Genomic DNA, 16,905 nt, shown 5'->3' on the forward strand with positions numbered 1-16,905 from the left:
TATTATTTCCTGTTTTCAACAATGAATAGCTTTATCATAGGCAGCCATGTTAGCTTCCTTAAATGCTTCGGACAAAGTAGGATGAGCATGGCAGACCCTAGCAACATCTTCTGCGGAAGCGCCATATTCTAAGGCTAAGCCAGCTTCAGCAATCATTTCACCGGCATTTGGACCGATAATGTGAGCCCCCAAAATACGCTCGGTCTTGGAATCGATCAAAATCTTCACGAAACCTTCAGTGTCTTGGTTGGTCTTGGCTCTTGAATTGGCCGCAAAGGGGAACTTACCAATTTTATAGTCAATGCCGGCTTCTTTCAATTGCTCTTCGGTTTTACCAACCCATGCTACTTCTGGGTGAGAATACATGACCGAAGGAATGTTGTTATAGTTGACATGACCGTGACCAGTTTTCAACATTTCGACAGCTGCAATACCTTCCTCTTCGGCTTTGTGAGCCAGCATTGGACCAAATGTAACATCTCCTACCACTTTAATGTGTGGGAACTTGGAATTAAATTGGTCATCAATGACTAGGCGTCCCCTTTTGTCTACTTCTAATCCAATCTTTTCAGCCCCTAAGCCAGCAATGTAAGGTCTTCTACCAACAGCAACCAGCAAAACTTCAGCTTCCAAATTTTCTTGCTTATTCGTTTTAGTATCTTCTACAACAATTTCGACGACGTTCTTGTCGTCGTTTCTCTTTGCAGAAATAACTTTGGTGCTTAATTTGAAGTCCAAACCTTGCTTTTTCAAGAACTTTTGGGTGGCTTTGGCAACCTCGCCGTCCATAGATGCACCAATTTGAGGTTGAAATTCTACTACAGTAACCTTGGAGCCTAATCTAGAGTAAACTGAACCCATTTCCAATCCGATGATTCCTCCACCAATGATGGTTAATCTTTTGGGAATTTCCTTTAACGAAAGAGCACCTGTTGAAGAGACAATTTTTTCCTCATCTATTTCAATACCGGGGAAGGGTGTAACTTCAGAGCCCGTGGCGACTATGATGTTCTTAACATCTAGTATGTGGTCTTCCTTGACAGTGCCTTCCAACCCATCAACGGGAGTTACTCTGATCTTCGTTTCGTCTTCGAATGAACCATTACCTTTATAATAGGTGACCTTATTTTTCTTGAACAGAAGCTCAATACCTCCAGTTAATTGCTTAACAGCGTCATCCTTAGCCTTTTGGAAGTTTGCTACGTTAATTTTGATATCACCGTTGACGTCAATACCTCTCTTTTGCGCTTCCGTATGCATTTGGTGGAATAAATGAGAATTATTTAGAAGTGCTTTGGAGGGGATACATCCAACGTTAAGACAGGTACCGCCTAATTTGCCTCTTTTTTCTACACATGCAGTGTTAAATCCCAATTGAGCAGCTTTGATAGCAGCCACGTAACCAGCAGGGCCACCACCGATGATGACTACATCATGTGACTTGTTAATGGTCAATGTCCTGACTGTGGACGAAAAGGCACGCTTATTATTTAGGAGTGATCTGATTCTTAACATTGTGAACTGTTAGTATGTTCTTTGATGGTACGACAGAGACAATCGAACAAAACCGTATATATATAAATATACGTTATATGTATATATATATCTATATATATTCGAGGTGAGTCAAAGGGTACGAATTATCATCAAATTGTTTATTAGCATTATAATACACTAAGTTTCCATTAAGTTGCTCCGCGGAGACTTCTCGCCAATGAGGGAACAGCCGTTCGAGATGATAAAGTATTCTAAAAACGAGTCATCATTAAAAACGATTCACGTGATATTCACGTGCATAAACCATTAGTAAGTATATATTTTTAGTGGGATATATGAGGGTACATTGCATCATGACTATTCGTGGTAGTCACGCATACGTTTGTCAGTGGCATTGTTCGAGTATTCCTCTGTTCTTCATTTCCCTTTTTTCCTATAGCCTCGCCTACGCTCTTTCACGTTTGTGCTGATAGAAACAATGTGGTAAGAAAAATTAAATCTCTAAAGGTGCAATGAATGTATAAGAAAGTACAACGCATATAGAGTATCCGGCATAGGACAGGATTACGCAAACACACGCACAGATACAATGGTTTCTACCCCTGAACTGAAGAAATATATGGACAAGAAGATATTGCTGAATATAAATGGATCTAGGAAAGTGGCAGGAATTTTGCGAGGCTACGATATTTTCTTAAACGTCGTTCTTGATGATGCAATGGAGATAAATGGTGAAGACCCTGCCAATAACCACCAGCTAGGCTTGCAGACCGTCATTAGGGGCAACTCCATAATATCCCTAGAGGCTCTAGATGCCATATAAAATTATATATATATATATATATGTCGACCTCTATGTACTATACAGCAATACTATTTTCTAATTTGCATTTCCACGCCTGCGTTGCTAAACCCACATTTTTCATAGAATTTGACATTTTTCTCATCGCAATCTAAAATAATCTTATAACAACCGTAGTCAAAGCCGATAGTTACCAATTGATCAATCAAGAGCTTGCCCAAACCTTGGCCCTGATACTTGGAGTTTACTGCAATGTCCTCGATGTGGCCACATAGCCCCAGTTCATGAATGATCTTTCTTTCGATGATGATATTCCCCGTAGCGGCAACCGTCTCGGTGCGCTTGTCCACAATCACCATGGGGTTATATTGCATTATTTTTTTATCTTCGTTATCATTCCATACTGTGGCTTCATTCCAGTATTTTATGAGTTTGCTGAAGGATTCGGGGGTAATAGTGCCCACGGTGGTCAAAACCTTTAGCGTCTCAGTGACCTGTTCCAAATCCCCCTCTTCCATTCGCCTTATATAAAATCCATCGGGTAAGCTCATTATTTTATGTTGATATCCAGCTTCCGTTCGTCAACTATTCTCTCGAGCTCAGTTTTGGGTTTTGGCATGTAAACAATGCCTTCGCTTGTATTACGCAAAAAAAAAAAAAATAAATAAAAAAAAAAAAAAAAAAATAAGGTATAAATCGTTGGTTCTTTTATGCACAATTATTTAACTATAGTTATCTATTTACGTAAAGGCTTCTATTTTTCCTTATCTACAAGAAATTGCATGAAGTTTAATTTTTTTTGTCACCTTTGATCTTCCTGAATGTGTTGGTAATGAAATTTTCTAGTCTCTTCAAAGTGTTGTCGTCATCCTTTTTTGCGTGTTTTTCCTCTTCTTGTTTTTGTTTCTTCAGTATCTCTTCATTAATGGCTGTACCCGCGGCTGTGCCCGGTTGCATGGTTTTCTTGGCCATGTCATCGTTGGTGACATCTGCCAGTGCCTCCCACAAGCATTTTTCTGCCAGCGATTGCGGTTTCTTAACAACGATCTTGTACTGGACTTTCATATCACCGCGAATGGTTGATGTTTTAGGAACACCCATGTTAGGAATGGATATCACTTGATTGTATTGAGTCCCTGGAGCGACCTTTATCCTGATCTTTTGTCCCTCCACAGTGGGGATAGTGACAGTACCACCAAGTGCAGCTGTGGTTATAGGAATCTCCTTGTCGTACCAAATATCGTACTTGTTCTTTATCGAAAAGTTGGGATCCTTGTCGACACGAATTCTCACCAAAATATCACCTCTTGATAACTTGACTGAATCTTTCAAGTCCGCCTCTACAGCGATGTCAGGGTATGAGCCTTGGCCAGGGATCCTGACCACGTCGCCGTCCTGTAATCCATGTGGCAAGTCCACCGTAATTGTCTTTGCCCTGTTGACCTGAACACCCTCACCATGGCACTTGGTACAATTGTCCTGAGGCCGTTTCATGGTACCTTCACCGTTGCAAGTAGGACAAGTCGACATCATCTGAAATCCGCCCCTAATGTGAACAGTGGTTCCTGTTCCGTGACAAGTGCTACAACTGACCTTATGCGTGTTTGGTTTCATTCCCGTCCCTGAACAGGTACTACAAGGGTCCAGCGCAGAGAATCTTAACTGAACGTTCTTGGACCCAAACACTGCGTCCTTGAAAGACACTTTATGGACAATCTCGATTGGGTCGCCCCTATATTGTCTGAACATAGATGACGACCTGCTTGCGCCACCGCTACCGCGGCCACCACCACCAAATGCAGCACCAAACAGGTCTTCAAAATTGATACCGCCAAATGGCGAGCCGCCTGCACTGGTGAATCCTGAGAAATCATGAAATTGGGAACCAAAGGGAGAGCCACTACCACCACCGGCACCTCCAGCGGCACCGCCGCCGCCGAAGGCAGCGGGCCCAAATTGATCGTACTGCTGCCTCTTCGTTTCGTCTGACAGAATTTCATAAGCGTTCTGTAAATCGTGGAATTTCTTCTCAGCATCCGGTTCCTTGTTGATATCCGGGTGGTACTTCTTTGCCAGTTTGTAGTATGCTTTTTTGATTTCCGCACCTGTAGCAGATTTCTTCAAGCCTAAAGTATCGTACGGGTCCTTGAATGCTTCGTTGTTTCTGATTGCAGAAGTATGGAAGCTAGATTTTGGTATTCGTGGAGCGATGGATGCAAACGCGATGGCATGTCTATAAAGAATATTATTGATATGGCGAGAATGTCCCACATGGTGTCTAAAGACACCGGAACACCTTGACAATACACCTTGTTGGAAAGCCATTGTTATGTTATGTTTAGAGTATGATATAGGACTTCTCTCTCTTTTTTTTTTTTTGTCCAGGTGGAGTGCGATTTGTTCGTTATATGCCTCATTCCTTAATTTTTATCAGTCAGAACGTTATTTCGCGCTGCAAGTTCCTTACTTTTCCATAGAGTTCCACAGGATGTAAAGAAAAATAATGATAAAAAAAAGCAGAACATATTACCCTTCTTTTGGAGCGTACTTCCATCTGTTACCCGCTCATCCAAATGCACATTCTGTTACCCTCTTGTTCGGTATTTTTCGGAGTTCTCCTTTTCTCCTTCTTTTCCTCTTGATACACAGAAAAGTGGGAGAAGGTAGGGGGAGTCAGAGAATGAAGAAAAAAAGGGGACGCGCAAATCCAAGTGAAAATCTCCGGGAGCGGGCGGATCCCACTAACGGCCCAGCCGAAAATGGAAAAAAAGGGTCGGTGATGTGTGGGTGCCAGCTGGCGGTAGCAATGACGACGTGTTGACGGGCCCTTGGCTCTTGGGACAAGGACTAGAAGCCAAAAGCCAGAGGCGGTAAAAATAGCAAGACTAGAATATTGCTGGCATCTGTTAAGGGGATATGTTGCAACTTGCAGGGGGCGGCACAAAATAACATAGAAACGTAGTAAAGAGGGGAAAAGGAAAAGGAAAAGGAAAAGGAAGGAAAAAAACCCATTGACGTAGAAATTGAAAGAAGGAAAGGTATACGCAAGCATTAATACAACCCACAAACACAGACCAGAAGCACTCTAGACGGAGAGTAACTAGATCTACAGCCCCTGGAAAATCGTTTGGTCAACTTTGAGGTTCCGGTCGTCCCCCTCTTGATCTGAAAGGTCTTTCTCTAAATCTATATTAAAACGTATAAATAGGACGGTGAATTGCGTTCTACTTCCTCAATTGCGTTTGATCTTATTTAATCTCTCTCTAATATATAGAAAAAAAAACCATCTGATTATTCGATAATCTCAAACAAACAACTCAAAACAAAAAAAACTAAATACAACAATGTCTGACGCAGGTAGAAAAGGATTCGGTGAAAAAGCTTCTGAAGCTTTGAAGCCAGACTCTCAAAAGTCATACGCTGAACAAGGTAAGGAATACATCACTGACAAGGCCGACAAGGTCGCTGGTAAGGTTCAACCAGAAGACAACAAGGGTGTCTTCCAAGGTGTCCACGACTCTGCCGAAAAAGGCAAGGATAACGCTGAAGGTCAAGGTGAATCTTTGGCAGACCAAGCTAGAGATTACATGGGAGCCGCCAAGTCCAAGTTGAACGATGCCGTCGAATATGTTTCCGGTCGTGTCCACGGTGAAGAAGACCCAACCAAGAAGTAAATCTTTCGGAACTCTTTGTAGTTACATGGTTTTTTCTTTATGATGTGTGATGTTCCTTAATATTATATTCAATGAATAGCAGAGTAATAAAAAAATTCTAAAAAAAAAACGCTTAAATCGAGGTGGAATATATAAACTTAAGTACGCATATACTCTAGTTCAGTTTAAAAATTAGCTGTTTTTTTAAAAAAAAAAATTCTCTTTCTTTACAAAATGTTCTTAAATGTATGTATGTGTGTGTGTGTGTGTGTGCGTATTGTTCTATTTCACTCCAGCTTAAACATGGCGGTTGCTTCTTCGTCATCAATTTCCGCGCGTTCGATTTTATTTAAAAGTACTTTCTTTGAAGCGCCGAGATTTTTCATGAAATCCGTCTCAAATCCAAGCAAATTATCTTTGAATTTCTTTCTCTTTTTACCGCGAATCCCAAGCACTGACGCTACGGGGATGTCTTCAAATTCATTGAATATCTTGATTAACCCAATATCGCGTCTTTTCAACCTGTTTGGCACCTGGGATTTTTTCAAATCGGCGAGAAACTCCTCTTGTGTCTTACCATTTTCTGACACATGCTTGTTCAGATCTAGCGATATTAGCTTGTCGACCTTGTTTACCGTAGCCGAACTATTGTATTTTTTCAATGGTGTTAGATTTAAATCGTTTTTGTCAATGATAGCAGCGGAGGTGATTTCTTCTTCTGTTTCTGTTGGTGCTGCTGGCGTTACTTTGGGCAGTTGTGGTGTGACTTTTTTCCTGTTCAATGTCATGGGTGAAGAAGATTCCAGTATGGGCGTAGGCGTCAAAAGTGATCTAGTCTCCTCTACAGTCTCCTCGCTCTTGTCATCTTCCCCTTCACCGTCCTCTTCACTCTTGTCACCACCGATACTGGGCTTTTTCACCTCTGTAACATTGGTACGCTCGCGCTTCCTACCCTCCTCCATCTTACTCATGAATTCTCTTCTCTTGATGCGTTGGTTGGCTCCGAACTCTAATTCATCTTCAGGATCCGTGTCGTAACTGCGTTCCGTACACCTTAAAATGAACTTTCCAGCAGGTGCACCATCTTCCAATCCATTGAAAAATCTTACTGATTCTTCGACCTCCTCCTGGCTTAAGTTTGTCTCCAAATGAATATATAGCAGCCAAATCAATATGTTTGATCTATCCTTTGGCTCGTATTTCGAATAGTCCAGTATATCAAATAATGTTGTTGCATAAGCTGCTTTTGATTCTTGTTTTTCATTTTCCGCTTCCGTTTCTTTTACTTCATTCTGTTCATCTACCATATCTTGCTCCTGAGCTTTCGATTCGACTTCCACATACTTGGAAAGAAACCTCTTGTCAATTAGGCCGGAATTATCACATATGCTAAACAACATATTAATAATGTTAAATTTGTTAACGGTGTCCACTTCACCATCATTTTGGTCGACCTTTTTGTAAGTCTCCATCAATGAGAGTTGCTCATTGCCCCACGGCAGATTTTTCAGAATAGATTTCAGTCTAGGTGTATCCTGCAAAAGTTTCGGATCATTGGCATGTAATTGTAAAACTGGCACGGAGTGAAAAGTTCTCAATTGCGATGTCATTTCTAAATAAAAATTTATAGTGGTGTTCAACCTACCAATGTTGACCAATAACGCTAAAACACAAGTAGAAAATGCTACTTGTTGGTCTAATAATAGTTTATCTCTGAGAATTTTGGAACATTTGATAGAAGTGGCTATTGTCAACACATACAATTGTGCGAACGTCAATTTATCGTTAAATACAAATGTCCTTGCATCGTACTCTTTGTCGGTCACGTTGATTGATAATTTATCGCCATCGATATTAATGGGTACAATAGAGTTCTTGTATAGGGGTTTTAGAACATTAGTGAAGATTTGCCTCTTGTCCATCAACAGTTCTTGCATGAAACTGAACTGAATGTCCTTTCTATTGAATGGCTCGCCGTCAGGTTTCTTCAAATGACGATTGTATTTACTGGCATTGCTTTCTTTGGGTTTCCTTCTAACAGTGTTAGTTGTCACTGGCCCCGTTGCCGTACTTGCTCCTGTTGCTTCAGGCACTGTAGAAGGTTCGAAGTTGAGCAAGATGTTGGTATTTTCTTCTTCACTTTGCGTGGAGTCATCATCATTTTTATCGTCGATTTCAATCTCGTGTATAACTGGAATGCTTTTTGTAGTCACAGTCTCGGTCTCTGATTGAATGGAGCTTGGGGATGCTTCTTCTTGTGATCCCGATTTTACAGATTGCATTGGAGAATCTGCTTTTGTTTCGTCAGAATTGTCTTCTCGTAGTTGGAAAGTATCATGAATTGGATCGTATACTCTCTTCCCCATCTTTAATTAGAGTGTCGCCTTTATTTAGCTTTCGATTTTACTTAGTTAATCATGAACTGTTTCCAATACCATATCAGCATTCATTGGGCGTTCTTTACTTACTTGTACCGTTACCGCATTCGAGGGTAACCTGTTTTTCGTTGTACACGATATGCTACAGAATTGTCTTAATATGGGCTAAGAAAAAAAAAAGTCTGATTATTTCTGATACTGCAAAATATATACTGGCTTGGTTAAGAAAAGTGTTGCTTTAGTTCCTTTACATCAAGAGTCGTTAAATTGTTTTGTGTCATAACAGTAGTGGTCTTTTGAGACATCAATCGACTCTCAGGTTTTCCTTCTGTTCATCTTCTTGTTTTCGGTAAAGGTCAGCCAGCATATTTCAATTCTCTCTTTTTTGAAATAACATTATGTAATCTTTCAATCCTTTCTATCCAACGTCTGCTAAATAATTTATTCAAATGACATGTAGACCAGAAAATCGAACGTTGGATAATTTTTCATCCTGAATCATGTTGGTCTCAACTAGAGCAATTTTTTCACGTCCTCTGACACAAAACTCGATAAACTGTCGCATCAGTTTAAAAAAATATGTACGTGTATAATAACTGAATTTAAAAGGATAGTAAATAATTTTTGCATTTTATGGAATGTCAAAATACTAATAAGTCGCAAATATAGCTATCAAATACCATAATTTAGCTACTTATAGAAAGATGCCCAAATCCCGACCAAAAAGGACCATTGCGTCTTCCTCGTCAGTTTTTTATGGAAGTTCACCTTTCCAAAATGATGGCTACATCAAAGTAATGGAACTCGTATCACACATTGTCATTGAAATAAATCATTCACCTACCGCAACAACGGATGAAACGAGAAAGCAGAATAATCCGGAGCTGAAAGTGAAAGAACCAGTTTGTAACCTCAAGAAGTGGGAAAATAACACTAACTTTATATTGGAAGATCATACGAAGAATAAAACAAAACTTTCTAGCACAGATAGGATACGTAAGTGGTTTAGAAGACATATATTAAAGGAAGAGATCGAAATCCTTTCCCATGGAAAACAATTGAGTAGTATTGATGAGGATTATTGCCCTTCAAATGTTCTTGTAGGATGTTCAAGAGATCTAAATAAACTCAGATCATTTCAAAATTTTTAGGAATATAAAATTTCTCAGTAAGAAAAAGAAGATGAATGCGTTTATAGTATTTTAAGTTGTTCAATAGAATATCTTCAATATGTTCATATGTGGACTAAAAGAAGATTTTGGTATATGTCTATAAATTTATTGTTGGTAAACGCCATTAAGCAGCTTTCCAAGAATATGTTATCATTGAGGAGAAGTACGAAAACTGATTATGCACGATTAGGAAAAATTCTGCAAGGAGTATTAAAAAATGGCCTTCGAGAAGAAATGAAATCTCTTTCGATGAGCAATGGTCTTATGGATAATTTGATAGACATATGAAAAAGTCAAAAGTTTTTTTGGCCATATGCAGTAAAAACTTACCCTTCAAATTGCAAAACCATTAGTTTTATTATATTTTTTTTTTTTTCTTTCATTGAAGTATACACGAAATCCCATACGCAAATAAACAGTCGTTGTATCATCAATTTCGGCTGTCTGGATGGCGACTACGAGAGGAAGCTTGCTTGCCATGATAGGACCAATCTCAATTTTTAATTTTTCATTAACTAGCTAATTTTCTATAATGCTCTAAGTTTCCTTTTTCGTTTTGTTTCTTTATAGTGATGATGCTGTTATTGTGACGCTATCAAATCATATACTGTCATCAATCCTCATCTCATCGGCTCCGGAACGCGTTGAATATGTTGTTAAACAAGCTCTTTATAGCTAGCTATAGTAGAAAAGGAAGGAAAGAAGTCTAATCGCTGTATTATCGACTGACAAGGGTTGTCAGTTGCCTTCTTTTATTTTTTGTACTCCCCTGAATCGAGCGGATGTATTTTTTAACAAAGTATTCAGAATTGTTTTTGTATAATCAAAATTTGTCGACGCTAAGAAAATGACGGACGTCGTAATTCCGCTACTAGGTTTTGTGTGCTCATCGATATTTGACACCTATTTTCGACACTTTTAAGGTTATATACTTTGTTTCGGATGTGGGGTACACTCAGTTGACTGATTATGAAAGATATGGCGTAGCCGTTGGGTTAGGGTTATTACACAGAAATGAATTATACCAGTGAAATTATTCTCTTTATGTTTGTTCCTACATGTTTTCCAATCAGAAGGAATTGTTATATAAGGACACAAGAAATGTGTTGGTACGCTCTGCGCCTCAATGACGGTTTATCTATCTAAAACTATTTCTTTCTCGTAATAAAAATACAATAAATAATTAATAATAATATAGTTGATCGATATAACAAAAAAATAACAGCGAGGATGGTTAGTTCAAGTGTTTCCATTTTGGGGACTAGCGCCAAGGCATCCACTTCTCTAAGTAGAAAGGATGAAATTAAACTAACCCCTGAAACAAGGGAAGCTAGCTTGGACATTCCATACAAACCCATTATTGCATACTGGACGGTGATGGGTCTCTGTCTGATGATTGCCTTTGGTGGATTCATTTTTGGTTGGGATACAGGAACCATTTCAGGGTTTATTAACCAAACAGATTTCAAGAGAAGGTTTGGTGAGTTACAAAGGGACGGCAGTTTTCAACTATCAGATGTCAGGACAGGGCTAATTGTCGGTATCTTCAACATAGGTTGTGCTTTAGGTGGCCTAACGCTGGGACGCCTGGGCGATATTTATGGGCGTAAAATCGGCTTAATGTGTGTTATACTGGTGTATGTTGTTGGTATCGTGATCCAGATTGCTTCCTCTGACAAATGGTATCAATATTTTATTGGTAGAATTGTTTCTGGAATGGGTGTTGGAGGTGTTGCTGTGCTGTCGCCAACTTTGATCTCAGAAATTTCCCCAAAGCACCTAAGAGGCACTTGTGTCTCTTTTTACCAGCTAATGATTACCCTTGGAATTTTCTTGGGCTACTGTACCAATTATGGTACAAAGAAATATTCAAATTCAATACAGTGGCGGGTTCCCTTGGGTTTGTGTTTTGCGTGGGCAATCTTTATGGTGATTGGAATGGTTATGGTTCCGGAATCGCCCAGATATTTAGTAGAAAAAGGTAAGTATGAAGAAGCTAGAAGGTCTTTGGCCAAATCAAACAAGGTCACAGTTACTGATCCAGGCGTTGTTTTTGAGTTTGATACTATAGTTGCAAATATGGAATTAGAAAGGGCTGTTGGAAATGCCAGTTGGCACGAACTCTTCTCAAATAAAGGAGCAATTCTACCAAGGGTAATAATGGGAATCGTTATCCAGTCACTGCAACAGCTTACTGGCTGTAATTATTTTTTCTACTACGGCACGACCATTTTCAATGCTGTTGGAATGCAAGACTCTTTCGAGACTTCCATTGTCCTTGGGGCTGTTAATTTTGCTTCTACATTTGTTGCACTATACATTGTGGATAAATTTGGGCGTCGAAAATGTTTATTGTGGGGGTCTGCCTCGATGGCAATTTGTTTCGTCATATTCGCCACCGTTGGCGTCACTAGATTATGGCCACAAGGGAAAGACCAACCTTCTTCGCAAAGTGCTGGTAATGTTATGATCGTTTTTACTTGTTTCTTCATTTTCTCTTTTGCCATTACTTGGGCTCCTATCGCCTATGTCATTGTGGCAGAAACTTATCCATTAAGAGTTAAAAATCGTGCCATGGCCATTGCGGTTGGTGCGAACTGGATGTGGGGTTTCTTGATTGGATTTTTCACACCCTTTATCACTAGATCCATAGGATTTTCTTATGGCTATGTTTTCATGGGTTGCTTAATCTTTTCGTACTTCTACGTTTTCTTCTTTGTTTGCGAAACAAAGGGATTAACTCTGGAGGAAGTTAATGAAATGTACGAAGAAAGAATAAAGCCATGGAAGTCCGGAGGTTGGATTCCCAGTTCTAGAAGAACACCACAACCAACAAGCAGTACACCATTAGTTATTGTTGATAGTAAATAATTTCTAAATATTCTTGTACTCTGGTAAACAGAAATAACAACAGATAATGGATTGATGCTTTACTTCTATTTCATGGAGATTGGTTTTATATAATAGCCTTTATTAATGGCGTCACAAATTGAAAAAAAAATTAAAAAAAATAAGACGGACACATTTGCGACGCCGGTGAATAAATGCATATAAGTAGTTTATAAGCTAGCTACTACTCAGAAATAATTTCAAAAAAAAAAAGAAGTGGGCACTTTAAAATGAAGATTAGCTATAGTAAATTACTGTAGTATAACAACTACCTGCTATCTTTCTGAAAAAATCAGGCAATGTAAGGTCAAACTTGTACCATCGACATATATAATGTTTTGAGATATAAGTAACTAGAGACCAGTTTATACAGGATCTTACCTCTTTTTACCGTTATGAAAGCTTTATTACTGCGTTGTTAGTAAACACACATATTATTTTCGGGTAGTCCTGTCGATGTTCCAAGGCTTTGCATTTATCATTGTTTCCGCTTCATCGGTGGTATTAGTTAGTGTATCTGTATGTGAAGTATGTGGATAGGTGCTTCTATTATTGGAACAAAACACCTTAAACGCGCACTAGGTTATAGGAAAGGGTCCATTATTCAAAGAACGGCTTATTGAAAAGTATGTTGTAAAGCTCGGTCATATCGCGCATAGCCACGATAAGGCGTGGTGCTGCTTCATAGATTGAGAGGCGCAGTCAATACACAACCATACCGGTAGTTTGATAAATGATACTATCATTCCGGAAGCTCTCTAGTAAGCTGTAGGTGGCATATACGGTATCTATCATCTAGTAATAGCTATTGATTTTTTTCTCGACTATGCTATATGTGTTGTGATGGTTCACTTAGAAGTGAAAAAGTAGCAATAAATTAGACAGACAGAAGTAATTGAAGCTACATTCAACAACATGGCTAAGTAAAAAAGCGTAGAATATCATGATGGGTTTTTTTATCTTTTAATTGCTTTCTATGTAGTATAATGGACCGATCTTTGCAAGTATATATCTGTATGTATCCATATTTAGATGGCAGCAAGCAATATAGATTTGATGAGCTTATATCATTTTATCGTCCTTGTCCAAAAAGTCTTGATAACATTAAAAGTCACTACCGTCAAATCCATCATCAAATCCGCCGTCGAACCCACCAGCATCATCAAATCCGCCGTCGGACCCACCAGCATCATCACCGTAGTAATTGTTCTCGACAACGACAGTGTCTGGTCCGTCATAGTTGTGGTCGTCAAATGCGTGTTCTAGCATAGCTCCACCTAACAAACCCGCACCAACACCAAGTAAACCACCCATCATGGCACCGCCGTGTCCACTACCTTTACTGGTGCTTGGCGCAGTTCCATAGTATGCTTGCTGTGGTGCTGCTGCTGGCATAGGGGCTTGTTGAGGATAGTAACGCTGCTGTTGAGGGTATTGAGGGTACTGAGGCTGTTGAGGCTGATAGTAACGAGGTTGCTGTGCTTGGGCCCCTGCTTGCACTTGCGGTGTTGATTGAGAAGAATAAGGTGGAGGAGCCTGGTCTGCCTGTTGACGAGAACTCTTCTCATTGTTAACACCTGGTGGAGGACCTTTGGGTCTTGGCCATGTTGTTCCCCTTGGTGGTTCCCACTGAGAGCTGTTCGTAGATAAATCTACATAATACCAAGTCTGGTATTCATCATCAAAAACAGCCTTCCAGCCAGAAGGCACTTGAGGAGGATTACTTTTACTTTGAGCCATTACTTTAAAATGTTTTGGGTTTTTTTATCGACTCTCTTGTAGTGAGTGATAAAAGCAATTCAGAAAGAGTCTTTTGATTATCATGACTAAAGTAAACTTTTTCTTCCAGCTGCCGGCTCGGTCAGGTGGACGAAACAAAAAAGCCTGTTGAAATAATACTGAATACGTTAAAACGTCACAGCGCTTGTATATCTTGTGAGAGAAAGGCTATTACCACTGTTATATGAATATAGATTGCTCAACAAAGCGTGTCTTTTTCTGTGTGCTTAAAATATAGTGTCTTTTTTGGGAAAAAAACGTTTATTTACAGTATTCTCTTCTTCTTCTCCTCATTCAACTTGTTGCGGTTCGAAGAAAATTACGCATAAAGAATCAAAGAAAGGCAAAAATTACGCTGTACGATGGGGTCGTTTCCCTTAGCTGAGTTTCCATTACGTGATATCCCTGTTCCTTATAGCTACCGTGTGTCTGGCGGTATAGCTTCCTCAGGTAGTGTTACTGCGCTTGTTACTGCCGCTGGCACTCATCGAAACTCGTCCACGGCTAAGACAGTTGAGACAGAAGACGGCGAAGAAGATATCGATGAGTATCAGAGGAAAAGAGCAGCTGGTTCTGGCGAATCCACTCCTGAACGCAGTGATTTCAAAAGGGTAAAACATGATAATCACAAAACCCTCCATCCAGTTAACTTACAGAACACCGGTGCAGCGTCTGTGGATAATGACGGTCTGCACAATTTAACAGATATATCCAACGATGCAGAAAAACTTTTGATGTCTGTGGATGATGGTTCTGCCGCACCTTCTACATTGAGTGTAAACATGGGAGTGGCATCTCATAATGTTGCTGCTCCCACTACCGTCAATGCGGCAACAATAACTGGCAGTGATGTTAGTAACAATGTTAATAGTGCTACTATTAACAATCCTATGGAGGAAGGAGCGCTGCCGTTATCACCCACTGCTTCCTCTCCAGGTACCACAACTCCTTTAGCTAAAACTACGAAAACTATCAACAACAATAATAATATCGCCGATTTGATAGAATCCAAAGATTCTATAATCTCCCCTGAATACCTTTCTGATGAGATTTTCAGCGCAATAAACAATAATCTCCCTCACGCATACTTCAAAAATTTATTATTTAGATTAGTTGCCAACATGGATAGGAGTGAACTATCCGACTTGGGGACTTTAATCAAGGATAATTTAAAGAGGGACCTAATAACGTCTTTGCCTTTTGAAATAAGTTTGAAAATTTTCAATTATTTGCAATTCGAGGATATTATAAATTCCCTTGGGGTCTCCCAAAATTGGAACAAAATAATTAGAAAATCTACATCGTTGTGGAAAAAACTTCTGATATCGGAAAATTTTGTGAGCCCAAAGGGTTTTAATTCTCTCAATCTCAAACTCTCCCAAAAATACCCAAAACTCTCACAACAAGATCGCCTTAGATTATCTTTTCTGGAGAATATATTCATTTTAAAAAATTGGTACAATCCCAAGTTTGTACCACAAAGGACCACGTTAAGAGGCCATATGACGAGTGTTATTACGTGCTTGCAATTTGAAGATAATTATGTCATTACGGGGGCTGATGACAAAATGATCAGAGTTTATGATTCGATAAACAAGAAATTTCTTCTACAACTATCAGGTCATGATGGTGGGGTTTGGGCATTGAAGTATGCCCATGGCGGTATTTTAGTCAGCGGTTCTACAGACAGAACGGTGCGAGTTTGGGATATTAAGAAAGGTTGTTGTACCCATGTGTTTAAAGGTCATAACTCTACGGTGAGGTGCCTAGATATAGTAGAATATAAAAATATCAAGTACATTGTTACTGGTTCGAGAGATAACACTTTGCACGTTTGGAAATTGCCCAAGGAGTCCTCCGTTCCTGATCATGGGGAAGAACATGATTATCCATTAGTCTTTCATACCCCTGAGGAGAACCCATATTTTGTTGGTGTTTTAAGAGGACATATGGCATCTGTAAGAACTGTCTCAGGCCACGGTAATATTGTCGTTAGTGGCTCCTATGATAATACACTGATTGTGTGGGATGTTGCGCAAATGAAATGTTTGTATATTTTAAGTGGACATACGGATCGTATTTATTCGACAATCTACGATCATGAAAGAAAAAGGTGCATCTCTGCCAGTATGGATACCACTATTAGAATTTGGGATTTGGAAAATATATGGAATAATGGAGAATGTTCCTACGCAACAAATTCAGCATCGCCATGCGCCAAAATACTTGGTGCTATGTACACTTTGCAGGGTCATACAGCTTTGGTCGGTTTATTAAGATTATCCGACAAATTTTTGGTCAGTGCCGCTGCAGACGGTTCAATAAGGGGTTGGGACGCAAACGACTACTCTAGAAAATTTTCCTACCATCATACCAATTTGAGTGCAATTACCACATTTTATGTATCGGATAATATTTTGGTGAGTGGATCGGAAAATCAGTTCAACATCTATAATCTACGGAGTGGGAAATTGGTCCACGCAAATATTCTAAAAGATGCTGATCAGATTTGGTCGGTTAATTTTAAGGGCAAAACACTTGTTGCAGCAGTTGAAAAAGATGGACAGAGCTTTTTAGAAATTCTGGATTTCAGCAAAGCTTCAAAAATTAACTACGTTAGCAATCCCGTAAACTCCTCGTCGTCGTCTTTGGAATCCATTTCTACTTCTTTGGGTCTAACGAGGACAACTATAATACCATGACCTTTCCCAGAGAATAAGCATTGACTCATACTT

At 39.5% G+C, this 16,905-nt stretch overlaps 12 protein-coding genes across 12 annotated transcripts, besides 1 other annotated feature; 6 read left to right on the forward strand and 6 right to left on the reverse strand.

The window, feature by feature from the left end:
- Positions 1–15: 15 nt before the first annotated feature.
- LPD1 (dihydrolipoyl dehydrogenase) lies at positions 16–1,515 on the reverse strand (the record flags this gene model as incomplete). The annotated part of the gene is made up of 1 exon (NM_001179948.1): positions 16–1,515. The coding sequence occupies one exon, from the start codon at positions 1,513–1,515 to the stop codon at positions 16–18; it is 1,500 nt and encodes a 499-aa protein (NP_116635.1).
- Positions 1,516–2,086: 571 nt separating this feature from the next.
- On the forward strand, positions 2,087–2,320 carry SMX2 (mRNA splicing protein SMX2; the record flags this gene model as incomplete). Its single annotated transcript, NM_001180864.1, has 1 exon — positions 2,087–2,320. The coding sequence occupies one exon, from the start codon at positions 2,087–2,089 to the stop codon at positions 2,318–2,320; it is 234 nt and encodes a 77-aa protein (NP_116636.1).
- Positions 2,321–2,370: 50 nt separating this feature from the next.
- On the reverse strand, positions 2,371–2,850 carry GNA1 (glucosamine 6-phosphate N-acetyltransferase; the record flags this gene model as incomplete). Its single annotated transcript, NM_001179949.1, has 1 exon — positions 2,371–2,850. The coding sequence occupies one exon, from the start codon at positions 2,848–2,850 to the stop codon at positions 2,371–2,373; it is 480 nt and encodes a 159-aa protein (NP_116637.1).
- Positions 2,851–3,089: an origin of replication (ARS603.1; Very weak autonomously replicating sequence).
- Positions 3,089–4,624, reverse strand: MDJ1 (Mdj1p; the record flags this gene model as incomplete). Its single annotated transcript, NM_001179950.1, has 1 exon — positions 3,089–4,624. One exon carries the CDS (start codon positions 4,622–4,624, stop codon positions 3,089–3,091), a length of 1,536 nt encoding a protein of 511 aa, NP_116638.1.
- A 232-nt stretch (positions 4,625–4,856) lies between these two features.
- YFL015C (uncharacterized protein) lies at positions 4,857–5,351 on the reverse strand (the record flags this gene model as incomplete). The annotated part of the gene is made up of 1 exon (NM_001348832.1): positions 4,857–5,351. One exon carries the CDS (start codon positions 5,349–5,351, stop codon positions 4,857–4,859), a length of 495 nt encoding a protein of 164 aa, NP_001335773.1.
- Positions 5,352–5,643: 292 nt separating this feature from the next.
- Positions 5,644–5,973, forward strand: HSP12 (lipid-binding protein HSP12; the record flags this gene model as incomplete). Its single annotated transcript, NM_001179952.1, has 1 exon — positions 5,644–5,973. One exon carries the CDS (start codon positions 5,644–5,646, stop codon positions 5,971–5,973), a length of 330 nt encoding a protein of 109 aa, NP_116640.1.
- A 266-nt stretch (positions 5,974–6,239) lies between these two features.
- On the reverse strand, positions 6,240–8,318 carry IES1 (Ies1p; the record flags this gene model as incomplete). The annotated part of the gene is made up of 1 exon (NM_001179953.1): positions 6,240–8,318. The coding sequence occupies one exon, from the start codon at positions 8,316–8,318 to the stop codon at positions 6,240–6,242; it is 2,079 nt and encodes a 692-aa protein (NP_116641.1).
- A 716-nt stretch (positions 8,319–9,034) lies between these two features.
- YFL012W (uncharacterized protein) lies at positions 9,035–9,481 on the forward strand (the record flags this gene model as incomplete). Its single annotated transcript, NM_001179954.1, has 1 exon — positions 9,035–9,481. The coding sequence occupies one exon, from the start codon at positions 9,035–9,037 to the stop codon at positions 9,479–9,481; it is 447 nt and encodes a 148-aa protein (NP_116643.1).
- Positions 9,482–10,732: 1,251 nt separating this feature from the next.
- HXT10 (hexose transporter HXT10) lies at positions 10,733–12,373 on the forward strand (the record flags this gene model as incomplete). The annotated part of the gene is made up of 1 exon (NM_001179955.1): positions 10,733–12,373. The coding sequence occupies one exon, from the start codon at positions 10,733–10,735 to the stop codon at positions 12,371–12,373; it is 1,641 nt and encodes a 546-aa protein (NP_116644.1).
- A 1,004-nt stretch (positions 12,374–13,377) lies between these two features.
- AUA1 (Aua1p) lies at positions 13,378–13,662 on the forward strand (the record flags this gene model as incomplete). The annotated part of the gene is made up of 1 exon (NM_001180024.1): positions 13,378–13,662. The coding sequence occupies one exon, from the start codon at positions 13,378–13,380 to the stop codon at positions 13,660–13,662; it is 285 nt and encodes a 94-aa protein (NP_116645.1).
- WWM1 (Wwm1p) lies at positions 13,496–14,131 on the reverse strand (the record flags this gene model as incomplete). The annotated part of the gene is made up of 1 exon (NM_001179956.1): positions 13,496–14,131. The coding sequence occupies one exon, from the start codon at positions 14,129–14,131 to the stop codon at positions 13,496–13,498; it is 636 nt and encodes a 211-aa protein (NP_570898.1).
- A 401-nt stretch (positions 14,132–14,532) lies between these two features.
- CDC4 (SCF ubiquitin ligase complex subunit CDC4) lies at positions 14,533–16,872 on the forward strand (the record flags this gene model as incomplete). Its single annotated transcript, NM_001179957.1, has 1 exon — positions 14,533–16,872. The coding sequence occupies one exon, from the start codon at positions 14,533–14,535 to the stop codon at positions 16,870–16,872; it is 2,340 nt and encodes a 779-aa protein (NP_116585.1).
- Positions 16,873–16,905: the final 33 nt, after the last annotated feature.

The sequence above is a fragment of the Saccharomyces cerevisiae genome, chromosome VI, assembly GCF_000146045.2.
Source record: "Saccharomyces cerevisiae S288C chromosome VI, complete sequence".
Lineage (NCBI taxonomy): Eukaryota > Fungi > Ascomycota > Saccharomycetes > Saccharomycetales > Saccharomycetaceae > Saccharomyces > Saccharomyces cerevisiae.